The sequence below is a fragment of the Sorex araneus genome, chromosome 7 (genome assembly GCF_027595985.1).
Source record: "Sorex araneus isolate mSorAra2 chromosome 7, mSorAra2.pri, whole genome shotgun sequence".
Taxonomy (NCBI): Eukaryota; Metazoa; Chordata; class Mammalia; order Eulipotyphla; family Soricidae; genus Sorex; species Sorex araneus.
In genome coordinates this window covers 29514252-29535550 of record NC_073308.1, presented here as the reverse complement: position 1 = coordinate 29535550, position 21299 = coordinate 29514252, and the positions used below count along the sequence as shown (strand labels likewise).

The following is a 21299-nucleotide window of genomic DNA, read 5'->3' as shown; positions in this document are numbered from 1 at the left end:
TGCTAAAGGGTCTCGCACTATGGTGGAGTGAGATTGGCTCTTTGGTGGGGATATCATATGGTAAAACTGTACATAAAAGCTAATAAACATGTGCCCTGGCTATTTTTTTTTTGGTTTTGTTTTTGGAAGGAAGGGTCAAACCCATTGGTGCTCAGGGCTTATTCCTGGCTCTATTCTCAGGGAACATATCTGGTGGGCTTGGAGTTTTTTTTCATGCCATTTTTAAATCAAACAGGTTAGCCACATGCAAGGCAAATGTCTTAAGTGCTGTAATATCTCTGACTCCTCTTGTTTTCTTTTTTATTTTTGACTCACGAAAATGCTTTGGGACTACTCACGGCTCATTGCTCAGTGGTAATACCCAGTGATGCTCAAGAGACTAGTGGTACCAGACATTGAACTGAGACCTCCTTTTGCGTGTGAAGCATGTGCTTCAGCCTATTATTGTGCCATAATGATAATAACAATACACACAATTTATTACATATTATTTAATATGACTCAAAGAGACAAAGCCTGTGCCTTGCATATGTGGGTTCTGAATTCTATCTCTGCTACCTCCTAGCTCCCAACTACAACCTGGGGTAACTATGATTGTCCCCAAGTACTGCCAAGCCCAGATATTACTGGGAGTAGCCCCTCAGATAGTAAAACAGAATCATGATAAGATATATAAAATTTTAAAAAGCACTTTTTTGACCATAGAAATATAAGTTTAAAATGATATGCTTTCTAATTCAAACATGAAATATATTTTCTTTGTTTTATTTTTAAAAGAAATATTTTCTTAAATGGATATGTATGAATTTCACTAAAATAATGTCATCAGTATTAACTCATTAACATGATATATTTTAGTCTATGTATTTAACGTATTTCATTAATATAATATATAAGATATTCACTCCATTTTAATTCTTGGTATGATTTTATATATATATACGCATTTACTATGAAACTTTTAAGTAATATCTGTTGCATTTAAGGGTTATTATTTCGCTAAAGTTTTACAAATATTCTATTAAAACTTTTTCCTTAAAATTGAGAGTAAAACAAATGTGGTAAAAACAAAGCAAGAAGGAATGTTAGGAACAAAGCTAAGATTTTCCATCTCCTTTAGGTCATTAAGTATAAACCTCTCTTTGAAAATAAGAATATTTTCATTAATTTTTGAGCAAAATAAGATAAATTTATGACAAAACAAAATACATGCAGTTTATAAAAACAACTATTTCCTTTACTATTTGATATTTTTCCTGATAAGTTCTATTTTATTTTGTTTTTCATTGTTTGATAAAAATCTCTATTGATAGAGATAGTTTAGTTAACTTTATTTTCCAGGTCAAGATAATTTTTTCTATAAAATGTACATTTAGGATCTTTTCAAGCTTGAAAATGTACTGATTGGAAATTTTTGTTTGACTTTGTCTTATAAGTATTTACTAATTTTGTTACATATGCAAACAAACAAAAGAATCCACTTGTTTGCTAACTTACAACTCTTAAACTTTTTTATTTTCTTTTTTTAAATTAAGGTTTGGTGTCTGCCTGATTGGTGTAAGGAGGGAGGATAATAAAAACATTTTACTGAATCCAGGTCCTCGATATATTATGAATGCTACAGATATATGTTTTTATATTAATATTACCAAAGAAGAGAATTCAGCATTTAAAAACCAAGACCAGCAGAAGAAAAGCAACATGTCAAGGTCATTTTATCATGGACCTTCTAGATTACCTGTGCATAGTATAATTGCCAGCATGGGTAAGTAGAAATTAACTCAAAATGCCATTAGCTCTTTTCTAAAAATATGTAGTAAATATGCATCAACTTTTATTAAGATTTTAAAGTCAGTTTTATTTATTTTCATTTTTCTCTGTTTGGGTTTTCAATTTGGAGGCCACACCCGGCGGTGCTCAGGGGTCTCTTCTGGCCCTCTGTTCAGGGATCACTCCTGGGGCTGAGGACTCAGTGGACCATAGGACTTGCCAAGGGACAGAACTCATGTCGGCTGAGTGCATGTGCCCTACCCACTGTACAGTTGCACCCGCAGCCCTCAAGGTCAATATTTTCTTTCAGTACCAGAATAGATAGATTATGACTCATCCAGAAGAAAAGGTAAAAGCTTGCAGTTTGCTGACGCTTAGATGGAAGTGGAGCGTGTCACTTTAGGGGCTAAGTCAGTGGAAGGAGGACAAATATGAGATGATCGCACATGAGCATTTGTTGTGCTTAGAACAAAAAAATTGTGTGTGTGTAAGGGGGAGGATGGGTAGCCAGTACAAAATGGCAACAAACCTGATTATTAAACTGCATGCCAAGCTGTGGCTGGAGGTTATGGTGGAGAGGGAAGAGAGGTGAATGAGGACTGAAAGTAACCTAAGGATGCTAAGTGGAGGCTTAGGGACACTTTAGTGGTGGTAAGGATGTGATAACTGTCCTTCACAGCCATACATATCAATACTATTGTAGCATGTTGCCTAAACTATAGAACAATTTTTTTTAAAGAAAATGATTCTATCAAAGATGCTGTAAAGTTAAGAGATCCACAATGAAAAAAATCTGCATCAATAATTTTGGAGGCAGAAGATACTTGTGATAGGTAAGATAGTCCTGTGGACATAGGCTTTTCTGAGAATGTGCTCAGGAAAGAAATTATTTGCTTGGTGACTATGCCAAGTGATAGTGAACAAGCATTGTAGTGTTGCTGAGTTAGCAATCGCGCTGTAGCACTGTTGTCCTGTCCTTCATCGATTTGCTTGAGCGGGCTCCAGTAATGTCTCCACTGTGACTTGTTGTTACTGTTTTTGGCATATTGAATATGCCACGGGGAGCTTGCCAGTCTCTGCTGTGTGGGCAGGATACTCTTGGTAACTTGCCAGGCTCTCCAGGAGGGACGAAGGAATCAGCCTTAGGTCGGCTGTGTGCAAGGCAAACACCCTCCCCGCTGTGCTATCGCTCCAGTCCCGAGTCAGCAATAACAAACAAAAATGCCTCTGCACTTACAAACTTGGTTTCTCTAAGTATACAAAGACATTTTTTACGTTGTTAAGTTCATAGACATTTGGTGATTCAAAATTTCCATATAGCCATCTATTACTTCCCCATTTCATTTGTAAGTTCTTTATCTTGTATCAACAAGAGACTGTTTTTGATAATTCATTGCTTTTTTCCTTCTTTCTCATTCTCTTTCTCTTTCTCTCTCCTGTCTTTCATCCTTCCTCTCTCCCTCCCTTCTTCCCTCTTTTCCTTCCTTCCCTCTTTTCCTTTCTTCCTTCCTTCCTTCCTTCCTTCCTTCCTTCCTTCCTTCCTTCCTTCCTTCCTTCCTTCCTTCCTTTCTTTCTTTCTTTCTTTCTTCCTTTCTTTCTTTCTTTCTTTCTTTCTTTCTTTCTTTCTTTCTTTCTTTCTTTCTTTCTTTCTTTCTTTCTTTCTTTCTTTCTTTCTTTCTTTCTTTCTTTCTTTCTTTCTTTCTTTCTTTCATTTGCCACACTGAACCATGCTCAGGAGTTACTCCTGGCTCTGTACTCAGGGATCACTCCCTGGTGGGCTCGGGGGACTATGGAAGTCTGAGGGTCAAACCCCAATTGGCCGCCTGCAAGGCAAATGTTTACCCAATGTACTATCTCCTCATCCTTCTTCATTGTTTCTTCAAAATTCTCCATATTTTTTCACCTCATTTTCACCTTTGACATTATGACATGTAAGTTACATGCATGTATTTATTGAGACAAGGATAGAATTTGCTTAAAATTTTGCCCCACATCTACAAACATTTTGTTTCTGTAGCAAAGAAAATCTCCCTTGATTTTAATGCTTTAACTTATGCAAGGAAACCATTGTGTTTTTTTTTCCCTTCTGAGATCTCTTCAATTCTTCTTCATCATCTGTCTCAGTTGTTCCCTAAGTCACCGACCCATTCCTCCACTTGTCCCTTTATTTCTCCGTCCCTCTTTCTTTCTCTTCATGCACAAGACACTCTAGACCGCCTGCCATAATATCTCTTCAGATAAATTCCTTGAAAGATTGAGTTTGGTGATGAGCTTGGTATCTTATTGTTTCTTCAAGTCTCAGCCCAATTCAGCCTGACATATGCTGCCATTACATCACTAAATCTATGCTAGCCAGGCCATCAGTTTGTCACTAAATCTAGTTGACATCTTCACTGCAAGAGAATATTGATTGTATTGTTCTTGGAAACACCCAGTACTTTTCTCTGCATCAGACACATTCATTTCCCTTGAGTCCTCAGATCTGCTCTCCCAGGTTTAATTGTTATCATGAACTCATGAGTCTCATGCTTATGAAACAACTTAAACTTTTCTTCCAATGCTGTATTCAGCTGCCCACTGGTTGTTTCTATTTGCCAATCTTACAGGCAAAAAACAACACTGGATGGACTAATATCTCCACCCTCATTCTAAATTATTGCCTCCTCAACATTTTTTAACTAAAAACAGAAACCCCCCCTATCCTTTTAATAAAATGACAGTGCAATTTCTCTTTAAACTGAGAATCAAGAAGTTTTTCTAAATAATCATACTAGACAATTCACACATACTGAGTCTGTGCTGAGGGAACTGGGAATGTTTGATATTTATGCTTTATTGATATGATAATAGTATACTAATAATATAAAAGATATATTTAATTTATTTAATACATAAGCAAAAACCTATACACACTATATATATCTTATATATACATAGATATAGAGAGAAGATATATATGTATCTATATACATATATAGATATATATCTTCTCTTTTATCTATATATAGATATATATCTTCTCTCTTTATATCTATCTATATATTTATATGTATATTTTTATACATACATAGATATATTCTTTATCTATTTCCCTATTATTGAACATCTGGGCTATTTACATGTCACTTTTATTGGACTAAGTTCTGCAGTAAACATTGCTGTGCATTTATCTTTTCAGATTATTAGAATAGGTTTTTCTTAGCCACAACATAAGTAAATATATATCCCTCATTGAGACTGCCCCCTACTCACTTCTTTCAGATTCGTCCTCTGATCCAAGCAACTGTGTTTGTATTGTGTATAAGGCATCTAGATTCTGGAGTCTGTACCAGTTTTGATTTGCTTTGGTACTCTCTCCAGTCTTGTCTCTGTCACCCTCAAAACCGATTCATTTCCCCCTATTAAAACTGGTACCATTACACTCAAGAAATGAGTGAGGTAATAGGAGCATTGAAGGAAGTATAGCTTTTAATAGTTCCTTCAAAGAATATGACAGAAGACTTCAAGACTTTTAGCAGAATGGCCAGACGTTGAGTTCAGAAGTAAAATGAGTCATCGTGAACTATGATGGCATTCATGTATTAGATTGCTTTATTTCCACAGAAGGGAAAGACATCAGCTTTCCTCAAAGCAATGCCGTATTCTTAAATTCCAATGACAAATACCGAAGGATGGTGCAGCATGTGACATGTGCCCTCTCCCAGTTCAGCCCCTAGTACCACGTAGACCCACATGCATAATAATTGTGACCATGGTGGCTTCACATAGCCAGGTAACCCCGGTGTTTCTCCAGAATCATCCGGTGGTTGGAGGTCCACAGCTCGCAGGACCCCAGCAGCTCTGCATCCTCACGTCTCACACTGAGGGATCCCAGCTTAGATGGGCAAGTATTGTCAGGAGTGGATTCCCAGCGCCCTCTGAGCACTGCTTGAGAAACTCTCTTCCCTCAACAACAACAACAACAACAACAACAACAAATCCCAATGGAATTTGTTTCTTCTGTTTAGTGTTTTTGTTTTGTTTCTTTATTTTGAGACCACAACCAGAGGTGCTCAGGGCTTATTGTGGCTATGAGCTCAGGGATCACACCTTCTGAGGCGTAGGGGATCATGTGGGTTGGAAATGGAACCTAGGATGGCCCCATGCAAGGCAAAGGTCTTACTCACTGTGCTGTCTCTTGGGTCCTGTTTAATGTTTTTAAAAGACCAGTTATGCATGAGCCTAACGCTATCTGAGCTTACTGTTCTTCCTATGGTTAGTATGTTCCTGACTTTCTTTCTAGTACAAAAATGTCGTATTTCACAGTGGCCATTTCCACTGTCTACTGTAAAAATCCTTATGCCCTTTGATCTGCAACCCTTTATCATACATTACCTTTCTAGTTTATTTTCTCTGTGGCATTATGATAAAAAAAAAGTGGGCTAGGGGCCTGAAGAATTAGTACAGAATGCTAGTACACATGCTTTGCATGATGGAAACCCAGGTTTACCTTGTGCTCAAATAATCCTCTGAGCACTTCCAGGAGGAATTCCTGAGCTCTGAGCACAGTGGAAGGAGTCCCCAAGCATTGCCTGCTGTGAAACCAAAATGAAAAAAGGGAGTGATGATTAAAGTCCATATGTGTAGTCATGTTTGATTGGTTGTCTGCATGTTATGTCTAGAAGAGTTTATGTCTTACAGTAGTTACTCAGTAAATAATTGTTGAATACAATAAGTGGTTATAAATCAGTAAAAGAAAGCAAGTTAAATAAAATGATAGGTGAACAGGGTGAATGATGTAACATGAAGTAATGAGAAATCCACAGACGTGAGTTGGCCAGATGATCAGATTGATAGCATAGCAGGAGGGGTTGTTTCTGCACGTGCCCACCATGGGTCCAATCCCCAGCAGCCCATATAGTTTCCAAGCACCTCCAGGATTGAATCCTGTGGACAGAGCCAGAGAAAGCCCTGAATACTGTTGAGTGTGGCCCCCCCCAAAAAAAACAAAAGTTGAAGTGGCCAAAATGTTTTTGCCAATTTTTAACAAGTGTAAACTAAATTACAATGAGGTAATAAGGTTTATTTACCCTTAAATACTTAAATACTTAAATAATTTTTCAGGATCTTATAAATGTTTGTGGAATTTTTTTTTTTTGCTATTGAGCTAAACTCAGCAAATTTACTATTTTATAGTTTTAGAGTTTTTCAGGCTGGAGAACAGAAATCCCCACATGAAAAAGAACTACGTAACCACTGGGATGAAAGGATAAACTATAAATCTATTTCCTTATTATCATGGTTATATTACAGTTCAGTTTGAATAGTAAGCGATTCATGCCATGTTTTTGGCAGAAATATTTAATACATGTTCATGTTTCTTTCTTCTAGGGACCGTGGCAATAGACTTGCAGGACACAAGCTGTAGGTCAACCAGTGGCCCCACCCTGTCTCTTCCTGCAGAAGGAAACAAAGAAGCCAGAAGACCCAGCATAGCTCCTGTTTTAGAGGTTGCAGATACTTCATCTATTCAAACCTGTGATCTTCTAAGTGATCAATCAGAAGATGAAACTGCACCAGATGAAGTCATTTCCTCAAATTTAGAGTAAGTTTGCATTTCTAGGCTGTATGATATTATAATATGTGGATTTCCCACGGAGAGCTACTGGCCTTACCGTTGGGAGATCCTAGAGTCCTTCCTACATAATTCCTCTGAAATTTCCTTTCAGGGATAAAGTGTACCCTACTGGTTGAGAAACCAATAACATGATCTACTCAAGGCATCTTAAGCTCTCAAATTTCTGGTTTCAATATAGATTTATGTTCCCTTTTCAGTAAATTGTTCTCATCCCTCAAATCAATAAAACATAAACTAGCATTATTTATGTGATAGAAGTTCTTATATTAATTACAGTGGATTTTTAAAATTTTACTGGATGGGAGAAATAGCTCCAGAGGCTGCTCCTTATGTTTAGTGTGTGCTAAACCTGAATTTGGTGCCTGGGATACCATCTGGCTCCTGAAGATGCCCCCAAACACCACCAATGCAAAATGTGCTCTTTGTTACCTTCTGAACTAATAATGTATGGTAAATAGTTTGATTCTGATTTAGAATAATTTTGTTCAAAAAAATTTACCAAAGAAAAATAAGCTTTCATATTGGATAAAGAAATTTTTCCCACGACAGTTTTTTTTAAAAATTTAATTCATGCTGCTACTTTTTGATGGTTTCATCTTAAACAGTAGTACAGCCAAAATGTGCAGGTGGTTATTTTTATAAAGTTAGCAAACAAACTGAGTATCTTTGATAATATTTTAAGCATAGTTTCAACAGAAATTCTTTTGTGGGAGTATCAATGAATAATTAACTCAGTCACGTACTTCCGTTTTGTTTTACATCCGTGACTAATGAATATTGATGGAGTGAGTCATTTTAATGCATTTGACTTTAAATATGTTTTGTAAAAATAATACATCTTTAAGTTTCTGTAGTTTTTTAGAAAGAGGCATGACAAACCTTTTCTGGAGACTCATTTAGTACTCTACAGTTTATGGATCTGTTGGCCCTTGTTGCAACACCTGATGTTTATTCTAAAGCATAAATGTGCCTATAAAATGAATAACAACAGAAACAAACACAGAAGCATGTAAGATGAATGAGTACAACTATGTTCTAAGACACATTGCTTATGAATCTGAAAGTTTGAATTTTAGCAAGTTTTCACCTATCATGTAATATTCTTTTGATTTTCCCCTCAATTATAAAAATATAAAAATTTTCTTGTGCCAGAAATCTAGGTTAGGGGCCAGAGAGATAGTACAGATGATAAAATACTTATCTTGCATGACATTGACCTGGGTTTGATCCCCAACACGGCAAATGGTCCCTTGGCACTACCAGAAGTGATCTCTGTGTACAGAACTAGGAGTAAGTCCTCAGAATCTCTGAATATGACCCAAAACAGATGAACAAACAAAACCCCACAAAACCAGGTGATTGGAAACATTTGGCTTTCAGATTTTAGTTTGCTTTCTGCTAGCTACTTCTTTATCAAAAATATAATTGTCACATAAATATAATAATTTATGCATCTAATTTTATAAGAATAAAAATCCTGACTATAGTTCCATTGCTCAATTTTTCATCTCTTCTCCAAAGCAATTAAGTATATCTTATTGTTTACAGATATGCTAAAGGCTACCCGCCCTATTCTCCATATATAGGAAGCTCACCAACATTTTGTCATCTCCTTCATGAAAAAGTGCCATTTTGCTGCTTAAGATTAGACAAGGTAAGAGATTTTTTTTTCTGTTATTTAATTCAAAAAAGCAAAATTATTACATTTTCTATTATAGATATTTAAATAAATTTGTACAGTCCTTTGCAATGAAGGCCACCTAAGTGTCATTCCTACGCTGAAGTTTCAAGTGAACTGCACTGCACTGTAGCACTGTCATCCTGTTCATCGATTTGCTCAAGTGAACACCAGTAATGTCTCCATTGTGAGACTTGTTGTTACTGTTTTTGGCATATTAAATAGGCCACAGGTAGCTTGCCAGGCTCTGCCATGTGGGTGAGATACTCTCGGTAGTTTAGGTTTTTTAAATCAAATTTTATTGGTCTATATATCATATAGTATTGGAAGAGATGAATATATATGTGGTTTTATTTTTTTCTTTTTGAGTCATACCCAGCACTGCTCAGGGGTTACTCCTGGCTCATGCACTCAGGAATTACTCTTGGCAGTGCTCAGGGGACCATATGGGATGCTGGGAATTGAATCCAGGTCAACCGCGTGCAAGTCAAATGCCCTACCCACTGTGTTACTGGAGCAAGAGGGCATTTGCCTTGCACGAGGCTGACCCGGGTTTGATTCCTCTGTCCCTCTCGGAGAGCCTGGCAAACTACCAGGAGTGTCCCGCCCGCACTGCAGAGCTTGGCAAGCTACCCATGGCGTATTTGATAAGCCAAAAATAGTAACAACAAGTCTCACAATGGATATGTTACTGATGCCTACTTGAGCAAATACATGAACAACGGGATGACAGTGCTACAGTGCCACAGTCTGCTATAGTATTGGAAGGTCAGCTTCGGATCCATTATGTTCATTTGCCTTACTCTGCCACCACTAAGTTCTAATACCTTCAGACTATGAAATTCATCTTCTCAACCTTGTCCTAGTACCCGCCATCCTCCTTCCTTTTCTAGATTTCACAGTGTCTAAGATATTTTTGTTTGTCCCAGAACATTTTTTTCGATGGTTTCTATTCTACATATGCAGGAAGACATCCTGTAATTGTTTTTCACTTTCAGCCAATTATGTTTTTATAGAGGAAAATAAAGATCAAAATGTTCTACCTGCAGATTTTCAACATCCACAGTCTCCCAAAATCACTTGTGCTAAATCTGCACTATTTGTCTTACCAGATATTTTTTTTTGTCTTAGGTTTCCATATGTTATTGCTTGACACCATGAACTCTCTGATCTCTATGTTAGCAGAAAGACTGACTGTGGAATAGATTGGAAGCTGGTATTACAGCTGTCCTGAATACCTTTTTTTCTAAAGGTTGCAATAATTTTGGTTCTTCGTGGGTTTGATAAAACTATCCAAAAAAAGATTTCAAGACATTTTATTGGTATGGGGAACAGCAGGTGGGGTGCTTGCCTGGCATGAGGCCAACCCGAGTTTGATCCCCAGTACTGTAGACGATCTCTTGATGCCAGGAATGATCCCTGAGCACACAGCCAAGGGTAAGCTCTGAGCACCACTAGATGTGATCCCCCCCCAAAAAAAAAACAACAAAAATAATGCATTTTATTTCCATATAGAACACTCAATAGATTTGAGCAGTATTGAGCATGACTTATCCTGGGGCTTCTTAAACCCTGCCCCCTACTCCTAGACAGTAAACTGTGAAGTGTATGATTGAAATGTATTCCTTAGATGTAGCACTATAGCACTGTAGCACTGTTGTCCCGTTGTTCATTGATTTGCTTGAGCGGGCACCAGTAACATCTCCATTGTGAAACTTGTTGTTATTGTTTTTGGCATATCGAATATGCCACGGGTAGCTTGCCAGGCTCTGCTGTGTGGACAGGCTAGCTTGCTGGGTAGCTTGCCGGGCTCCCTGAGAGGGACAGAGGGAATCGAAACCCAGTCGGCCTCGTGTAAGGCAAACGCCCTTAAATGTATTTCTGAAAAAAAAAAAAAAAAGAAGGTAAAATTTTAAGGGATTTCTTTATTTACTCTAAAGTTAGCAGATCATAATTTAATTTAAAATCTCACATCATCATTTATGAATTGTGCACTTTGAACAAAACTCACCATTGCATTTTAGTTTTCACATCCACAAGATGGCTATAATTTTGACATAAACTTCAGAGCTGAAAATTATGTAAATCACTGGCTGTGGCAAGCTTAAACATAGTCCCAGGAAATTAATAAATGAGTGAATATTCTTTCAAGTGTTGCATTTATATGGTAAGCAAAGTGAATCTTGACTCTTGTCACACTTAGTAAGAGTGATAAAATATTGAAAATTTTCTGGTTTTATTATCCAAAATTTGTTTGATGAATCTTTGCCATTGCTCCTGAATTTTTGTCTCAGCCTATTAAAAGAAATATCTCCATCTCTCAATATTTAATATAATTTTTTGAGTTTGTACTTTACTTATCTGTCTAGAGCATTTGATATTGCTGCCTAAATGTGTGTTTTTGGTAACATTAATGAATGTTAAGCTTCACGGCCCCTCTCTTCATCAGGTATTTTATTTTTTTACCAAAATTTCACACACTTGTATAAACATTTGGCTCAACAAAACTTGAGTTTACTTCTGGTGGCATTTTACTTTTTAGTACATGGTTAAAGAGTAATAAAGGGGCCGGAGCGATAGCACAGCGGGTAGGGCGTTTGCCTTGCATGCGGCCGACCTGGGTTCGATCCCTGGCATCCCATATGGTTCCCCAAGCACTGCCAGGAGTAATTCCTGAGTGCAAAGCCAGGAGTAACCCCTGAGCATCGCTGGGTGTGACCCAAAAAGAAAAAAAAAAAGAGTAATAAAAAGTTGACAGACCAAAGTGGAAACTATGTAAAGCTGAAAACTTGAACTTTCAAAGTTGAGGCTCAGTGAAAGAACAATCAAGGGCTTTTTAAAGCCCAAAGATTATGTTTTGAAGTGTTTCAAACTGCGGCATCTGCACTGGCAACATCTGCGATTATTTGTCATTTTGGTAATGTTGAGTTGAATAGAGAGAATCCGCTTTATAGATGAAGGCCCACGCTGAGAATAGATTATGCAGTGAGTCCTATTACATTTGTGAGGAGTCTGAGTCAGGATTGAGTTATCCAAACCATTAGGTATCAGCTTTGGGTGACTGATTCCTCCCAATGGGCTTAACCACTCAATACTCCCTGTTTTCTCCTTTTGTTTTTTCCATATTGGTAGAACGACTTAATTTCTTGTTCCCATTTCAGTGTTGAAGTTTTTAATAATCCCAATACTGTCCAGCTTTAACTTTCTGTGGTCACTTTGTTAGTCGCTTTAGTTCTCTGTGGCTTCAGATTCTGCTTAGATGAGTAAATCCTCTGGTCAGACTTCCAAAGAAGACTTCCGACCTTTTCATCACTTTCCTTTTTTTTTCTGGTATCCTTCATTATATCTTAATCCATCCTCTGGCTTCATATTCCTCCATTTGAATTATCGCCTTGAGAAATGTAGTGTGGTGGCGTTTCCAACTTCAGATTATTATGTTGCTGAGAAGTTAGCTATCGCTCTAATGTGTATTCTTTCTGACAGTTTTTTTTTCTCTCTGGTTACACTGAAGACGTCATTCTCTCAGTTCTTCTGCTAAGATATGTAAGGTTGTATATGATGGTAATATATATGGTACCAATTTTCTCTAATTTTGTTTTTTTATGAGTCACTGGGTTTGCAGAATCCATGAATTTTTTAAATTATTATTAATCCCAGGAAGTTCTCAGTAAATATTTTACTTGAATATCAAGGCTTCTTTCTTATTTTCTATGCTCTAGATATTCTTAAATTTATGTTAAATGTTCTCATTGCTCTTTTCCAGCATCTTAGTTTTTTTATTTCCTTTCAGTATACCTGTTGCCCTCTGATTTGTATTCTAAGTTATTATTTTAGTTCTACCCTAATGGTTCTTTCATCTGTTTCAGTGAAGTGTTAGCCAGAGAAGTAAGAACTAGTAAAGTCTGCAAGACCTCTGGCATGGTGTGGACAGTAAGGTCCCGCTAAATTGCATGTGAAATCCACGCAAGTTCGTCCCTGTCATCCTGGTTACGGGGACCCCTTGGTTCTTCGCCTGAGGAGATCTTTGTTTCTTTGTCTCAAAATCAGAAATCGGCCCAACTCTTCACTTAGAGTCTAGGGCTTTTGTCTTTCATTGCAGAAAACAGTTTCAGGAGAAGAACAGTAAAGTAAAAGAAGTTGATTGATGGAAACCACACAGTTGATGGAGAATGAGATTGCCACAGGGTAGAGATAGTGCTGGAAAATTAAGAGAAGAAATGTTGCCCTCAATCCAAGTGCCCCCATCTCCATAATGGAGTGGCTCCAAATTTGGGGGGAAGCTGGAGTTTTCCCTGACTCCATCAGCTGGGGGATACCTGCCAGGGTGTTGGCAAGGTCAAGTCTTTGAGTTCTAGTGGTGTCCTTTGTTAGGGAGGGAGGGGCGAGTGTTTTACACCTAGATGCCACCAGGATTACTCTTAGCCATGCTCAGGGGTCTGTGTGTTGCAATGGATGCAACATTGGTTGGCCACGTGCAAGCAAGTGCCTGGCCCACTGTATTCATTCTTCGGCTCCAGGTGGGACCTTTTTTCCCGCGGGACCCACTGAGGCCTTTGTTAAATCATTCTCAGGGGATCTCAGGGGATCTGGTAGCTGGGCGATGGCTCTTTTTCAGATTATGTCTTGTGTCTCCATGAGGTTCTTGACTTTAGGGCTTTCTGAGCACTCTCCTAACTATGCATCTCAGTGAGAGAGATTTAAACTATCTTTTGCGTCAATATTTTAAATTGTTCTTTTTTTCTGAAGATCATAGGCTAATTGCTTGTTCTTTCTCCAATGCTGTAATTATGCTCTTTCATTTTCAAATATATTAAAAATACTCATTTTACATTCTGAACTTAGATCTAATGATATAAAAATCTGGAGTCTCTGTGAGTTTAAGTTTAGTATTCTTTGTTTCTTCTGACTTGTGGTACCTGTTCTCATAATAGTTTTGTATTTTTTCTTCTCTAAGTAAAGGCAGAGAACATTCTGGAGTTGATCAATTTACAAAGAACTAATTCCGATCTAAATAAATTAAAAATTCTACTTTTGTTCAGGAGTTTTATAAAGACGAAAAAGCCTATTGAATTATGTCTCAAAAAAAAGAACAATTCTCAAAAGCGAAGAATTTTCAGAACAAAAATTCCCTTTAGATTTTCTGTCGTTTCGTCTATTCAGAATTTGGAATATCTCAATGTTATTTAACTACTCTTTTCCACAAACTGGAAGAGAAAGATGATATTTTTTTCTAGCTTTTTGGACTATTGTGGAAAAATATACATATTTGTGGCCTATCATACATTTTTGTTTTTATATATAATTATTTTGATATGTGTACATTGTTATAATTTTAAAATATAGATACTCAGAAGTCATCTAACAATAAAATTTAGTTTCCAAAAGAATGTATGCACACATAGTTCAGACTTCTTCCCTGCATCAAGCTCTCTAGTTGCAATTGTTTCGTCTTGTTCATGCACACACCTTTGCCTTTTTAAAGTGGGCTGAACAACTAGGCATAGAAAAATGTAGCTATTTTAAATTTGTGAGAAAGTAATCTACTAGGTGAGATTATTTCCATATATCCTAAAATTTGTCACCAAAGCTGAGTGGAGTATAAAAATGGCATTTTTTGTATAATTTTTCTTCTCCAGAGTTGCCAGCATAACTACTATGAGGATGCAAAAGCCTATGGATTCAAAAATAAGCTAATTATAGTTGCAGCTGAAACAGCTGGAAATGGATTGTATAATTTTATTGTTCCTCTCAGGGCATATTATAGACCAAAGAAAGAACTTAATCCCATAGTACTGCTGTTGGATAATCCGTAAGTATATTTTAAAATACACAAATAAGAAAAAGAACTTTAGCATTATATACAAAATAGTTTAACTTGCTTACAATACCTGAAATCAGATACATTATGGCACATGATTCATCTGGGGATAAATTTTGTGCTATGGTACAAAATAAATACATCAAGAGATGGATTTTGTGCCATGGTACAAAACAATCATAGATTATGGTTATACTTCACAACTACTACTTAAAACATCACTTGAATACTCCCAGCTCTTTATTTTAAACTATTTTGCAAGTGGTCATCTATTTAATAGCCAGTGGGAAACGCGCCACTGAAATAATAACAGTAATTTTCTTTAAATTAATCAACTAGCCTGGAAAAATCTCTGCCAAAGCTGGACAATTTTGTTGTCTTTCCAAAGAACCATTAACTATAAGATAAGCATTTTAATGATCTGCTTTTATATGTTATACCATGACACATTTTCATAAATTGTTTTGATTACTCCACTCTTTCAACAGACATTCTGTAACATAGCATGTATGAGTAATGTGTTACCATGGTCATTCATTTTTTAAATGTTGAATTGCTATACATTTTTGAAACATGAATACTAAGCATTCCAAAATTTTTATGCAAATATAAAATATAGGTCAGTGAATGTCCGATTGGCTCTTATATCCCAAAATTATGGTATTCTTTGTGACTTGAAATTAGTAGCTAGTGATCATACTTCAGGATCCAATCACTCTTCTCTAAAATTGTAAAATGAAGCAAATTTCAGGAAAAAAATGAATAATGCCCAAATCATTGCCGGGTCTTTGCCTCTAAAATTTGTCAAGGGCCAGGAAATGTCCCCAAGACCCAAAGCTTGTATGTGGGGATCCATGTTGAATCCACAACACCACTAATACCCTTGCACATAGCTGGGATATAACCAAAATAAATAAATAATAAAATTTTCCAGAAGATGTTTTACCAAACAAATTACCTTCCAGTATATCCAATGGACTCCCTTTGCATATTATAAGATCCTTGTGGTTTTATCTTTTTTTCTTATCATTATTGTAAAAAATAAATTCTAATGCTTGAACCATGGAAGAATATGCCAGGAGGATGACTGAATTCTAGTTTTATATCACCTTGGCATATCAGAAAAGATGAGGTAAATTTAGATGTGGTGGGGGAAAGATACTTGCATACATTGTCAGATAAGTAAAAGATTATGATTAATTTTATGAGAATGAAGCTTGGTTGCAAAATAGTCATGACAATTGAATTGTCATGAATATTCAACAAAGTTCCACTCACGACCAAGACCTCAAAGGCCTTTGAACATGGCCTCAGTTATGAATTTTTGCTAGTAAGAACCTGTAAGGGAAGGGCTGAGCTATCACATCAAGCGATGCTTGATAAATAGCATGGATGAATGCACATCAGATTTAAGTGCTTTCTGCTTATGACAAGTCCATTTCCTTAAAGATAAAAATGGAAAATTAGAGATATATGCAAAGTAATAGCCTGAGATCCATCGTGTCCGACTTGAAACAAAGTAAATCATCTCCCATCCAGATTCCAGAAACAATGAGGTTTGAAAATAATGAGGTGGGTCCATGCTTAGAACATCCTTTTTTCTATATCAAAAGGTTGTAGTTGCCCTTTTTTTACTTTACATGAATTCAAAATAGAAATATATTCCCCAGTAATAAATATCTTTCCCACAAAAATGCCTTCCTGTAATTGGGAGTATATTAATTCCTTGGAACAGAATTATACTCGGTCTGTGTCCTATCTCAGAGTCACAGGTCCTCCTTTTTCCACCTCATGAGCTGAGTGAGCAAATGGGTACAGCTTAAGTGTCTGTCCTTGACTCGAACACTTAATGCATATTTGGAATATCTGTGTCTAAGCCAGTCCCTCTACATATGGTTATACTAGTGAGCATATTTCAGGATCCAATTCTGATTGTCAATGTCTGCTAGATTATGGAATGGTTGATTGAATTTTTCTCAGAATCAAAGCATTCTATTGTTTTTTTCCCCCTACAATTAATTTTTAAAACTTGATAAGTCACACAAAGGTCTGAGGACTCTTTTTCTTCAATACTGGTGAGCTCAGTGCTTACTCCTGACTTTTTCCTCAGGAATCACTCCTGTTGGGGCTCAGGGAACCATAGGGTTCACTGGGGAATAAACCCGATGGAACATGTGCAATGCAAGTGCCCTGTGGTCTGTAATGTCTCTCTAGCCACTAGATGTAGTCTTTTTGTCATGATATTTTATTTTAACAAGACCATAAATATTAATTAAGTGAATATTCTTTACTTCAAAATTCTCTATAATGTAATAACTGCTGCAATTTTATTATTTCTCAGCAATCAGACTTTGGCTTTATTTTAGTTTTTATTCTCATAAGAAACATCCATATCATATAGTGATAATTTATCGTGACATATACTGAGAAACTTAATAATGCAAAATTTATAGTTCCATTGTTACCATCATAATGACTTATATTTTGGAATGCAGCTATTCATATGATGTTTATCATTTACTATTTGGTGGGATATGGCATCATTTCAGTGAGATAAAATAAAAAGCTTACTGTGAGAATCTGTTAGTTTCCTGTGTACTTCCCAAAACTGGCGTCAGTATTTTTATTTGTTGTCCTCTGATCGTTTGGTCAAGAATAAGAAAATAAAAACTAAATATAGTACATAATGTTCTAGAAAGTTTTAGATAATACACTTTGGTTTTAAGCAATAAAAAAACCTATTATACCCTCATAGCTAATATTTGATAGTCTGTTCTACAGTGTTACAAAGAAATGCATTGCTTTCTCAGAATAAGAATTTGTACACTGTGCTCTTTCGAATTATTAATTTGGTATAATGAACTTTATTGTTTGTTTATTTATGTGTTTATTTCATTTTGGGGCTTCACCCAGCAATGCTCAAGGCTTACTCCTGGCTCTGTGCTCAAGGATCACTCCTGGTGGTGCTCAGGGAACTTCATAGGATGTCAGGGGTAGAACCTGGATCAGCTCTGTGCAAAGCAAATCTGCACCAACATTGCAGAAAATAATACTCAAGTAAAGGCTACTTAAAATTTTACTGAAAGAGTAGCAATAAAGCATAACAATAACAAGTGGCACAAATATGAGTTTTTAATACAAACTAAATTTATAATTTTATATCCATAATATAAAAGTAACTGTTCATCATATTTCAAATAGAAAATCTTCAAGAATTCATATGGGTAATTAAATAAACCCTATCCACAATGGAAAGAGTCTTGCATTTGGACATGCTCATTAAAGTTGCTCAGTACTAGGTAGTCGGCAATTCATTCTATGTGATCTTCTGTGGTACCATCTCGCTTTAAATGTTTTGATTACAGTCATAACCTTCAAGGTTGCTAGTCATCTGGTGATACCACTTCATGTGAGAAATGGAAAAGATAAGTGTAAAACTTTTTTTTGAGGTGTATTAGACAAGTTATGGGCCAACCTTATTTTCCTAGCTTTTACCTCCATCTTGCTACACTGCCCTTCTATTGAACTCAACCTTCATACAAATGGTGCTGAGGAAACTTTAATTCAGCTTATTTCACAAGTAATGATAAGATTTGTTTCACAAAATATGGTTATCCTACAGTAATACCACTATTGCTATTAAAAGCTTTCAGTTTGGGGGTTTGGACAGACCTGAGAAACGGTCTGTGCTTATTTTCCTGATATACCTAGGGCTAACTGTTGAATTTCATTGTCTCAGTTTTCTCATTTGTGCGATCACTAGACCTTTCTTCTTAAGTTATTTTGAACTCTATGTGATGATGCATGTGTGATGTGGGTATTCTGGCCCATGAAAGGCAGACAGGAAATGGGAATTCCCTTCTTCGGTTAGGAAGATGGCATTATCCTATTCAAACCAGTGAGTGTATTTTCAGTGAAATCCCTATGAACAATAACGGAAATTTATTTTAAGTAGTTGAGATTAAATAATGTATGTAGGACCAGAGAAACAGCTCGGCACACGAAGCACATGCACGGCATGCAGGAGGCCCTGTCAGTCCCTGCCACTCAACACCACCAGGGCCAACCCCCAAACACAGAAGCAGGAGTCGCCCCCGAGTCCACTGGGTAGGACCCCATAACAAAACAAAAATGACATATATATGTAAATATATGTGTATTTTTGTCTATGTGTATAAAGAAATAAGCTACTTAGAAGTGGAATAATTCTAAGAAAATAAAGAATATCATAAAGGCCTAAAATATTCATTTCTTTAATTTGAAGCAAGAAAATTATGTTCATTCTAGTTATTTAAAACCAGTTTTACAGATTATGTTAAAGTCACAAACATTTTCACTTCTTAGCAATTGGTGGCTATTTAATAATTGCATATAATGACAATTTTATAAAGAATGGGCACAGATTTTACACCTTGTGAGGACATGATTTTTAGACTCATAAGTAGCTATTTTTCTACATAAGTCATGGTTAGGATACTAATCAATGTTGTGCCAATTTTCCTTCTGTTTACTAACATTGATTACTTTTATGTTTGTTGAATTTTGTTTCTTGTATTACTAATTAGTTATAGCATGTTTCCTTTTTTTTCCTGATTTGATCTATGAGTAGTCTGTCCTAGATCAATTTTTATCATGCTTATCTTTTTCTTATTTGTAAGATTTGTTTGTATATCAAGCAAATTTACTTATAAGGAATGAGTTTTCATTAATTTATCTTATAAGTTAAAACTTTTTTGTGATAAAGTTTTTAAATTAATCCCTCCGTGATAAAATTTATAATTAAATCTGTCAATAATTGTCATTGCTTTAATGTAACTCACTAGAGGCTTTCTCCACTGAGAAGTCAAACAGAAAAATTATATACATTTCATTCAGTTGTATCGATGCTTTAAATTGTTTAATGTCCCCTTCATCAGTACTTTGGGTTTATATCATAGGAGGGGGACATCTCCTTTTATATGTGTGCTTTTATATTCAATGCTATCCAATAATAGTGTTTTGCAATTCAAAGTTTATATTCGCCAATTAATGAATTATACTATGCTTGCCAATTAGTTTATGCTTGTCACTGGATAATTAGAAAAGAAAAGTTAACTCTGAGGCTCTGACATGGGACTGAGATGTGGCTTTAACAGCACAGCGCATGGCTTGTTGGTGTGTGGCCCTGGCTGTATGCCCTACACTCCAAAATAATGAAAAAGAGCCCGTGCCATGAGTCATGTTACTTTTTCATTACTTAAGCAGTTTACTGCCACAAGTTTTTGCCTTTTTAAATTATAGCCTATTCAATCTGTGGAAATTGTCACTATTTTTTCTGACTTTCTTTTCAACTGCCTTTATGCGTAGAAGGAGGAGATGAATCTTATTTGTTATCCAAGTTAAATTTTGCAGAGATTGCTGGCCGATTCAAACCAAGCTTGTAAAATTTAACAATGTTATTCAAGTTAAATTTTGCAGAGAGCCTATTAGGGCTCCCAACATTGACTAAGCTTATGAAGATTACATATATTCTAGGTTTCGGGAAACTGATTTACCTTCTAACAGAGCTAAATCCATCTAAGAATGAATCATGAAACTATGTATGGGTGACTCATAGAGTACAGATGTTAAAGTCATTTCTAAGATTGTAGAAGATTTCTTTCACAATGTGAATAAAATATCTGGCATAATTGCATGTGAATTAACATTTATGAGTTTCCTAAAACAAGGTGGTGTTTTGATGTGCAGATATCTTTAATGACTTCACTTGATCAAGAACAACAAACTTATATTTTAACTCTGATAAGGTGATTAACTACAGGATTTACTTTATACCCAAAGACCCCAGTACTTCCTATTATACAAAGTAGTATCAATAGCTTTTATTAAATAGACTTAGTCAAAAAATTTAGTACTGTGACGAGACTACAGGATACATCAAAAGAACAAATCGAGAAGGTAGCATTATGAAATTGAATTGTTGGGGCCGGAGTCATAGTATAGCAAGTAGGGCATTGCCTTACCAAAGCTGACCTGGGTTTGATCTCTGCCATCCCATATGGTCCCCAGAGCACCATTGGGAGAGAGCCAGGAGTAGACCCAGAGTACCCAGTGGCCCAAAATAAAAAAGTAAAGTTAGAAAGAAATTGAAGGGTTGGGGCCAGAAAGATAGTACAGGATTAGGGCACTTTACTTTGCATATGGCCGGCTTGGGTTCAGTCTCCTGCACCCTATAGGCATCCCTGTGTCCCACTGGGTGTGATCCCTAAGTATGAAGCCACGAGTAAGCCCTGAGCAGAATGACATGTGGCTCCCATTCCACTACCCACCCCAGTCCTCCCTGCAAAAATATAAATAAATAAATAAAAAGAATCCTAAGTGATTAAAATGTGAATTTGAAAGAATAAGATTCTATGGGATGTTATCTTGGCCTGGGT

The 21299-nt window shown here is 36.3% G+C and overlaps 1 protein-coding gene across 2 annotated transcripts in view; it reads left to right on the top strand.

Annotated features, from left to right (window-relative positions):
* The window catches only part of KCNT2 (potassium sodium-activated channel subfamily T member 2), a 368079-nt gene that overhangs the window by 273280 nt on the left and 73500 nt on the right, over positions 1-21299 (top strand). The window contains exons 16-19 of one of the 2 annotated variants that reach the window (XM_004619919.2): positions 1536-1765; positions 7141-7354; positions 8936-9041; positions 14702-14874. In XM_004619919.2, coding sequence (XP_004619976.1) covers positions 1536-1765; positions 7141-7354; positions 8936-9041; positions 14702-14874 — 723 coding nt within the window. The remainder of the gene's footprint in view (positions 1-1535; positions 1766-7140; positions 7355-8935; positions 9042-14701; positions 14875-21299) is intronic. The other variant, XM_055144870.1, reaches the window with a different exon arrangement.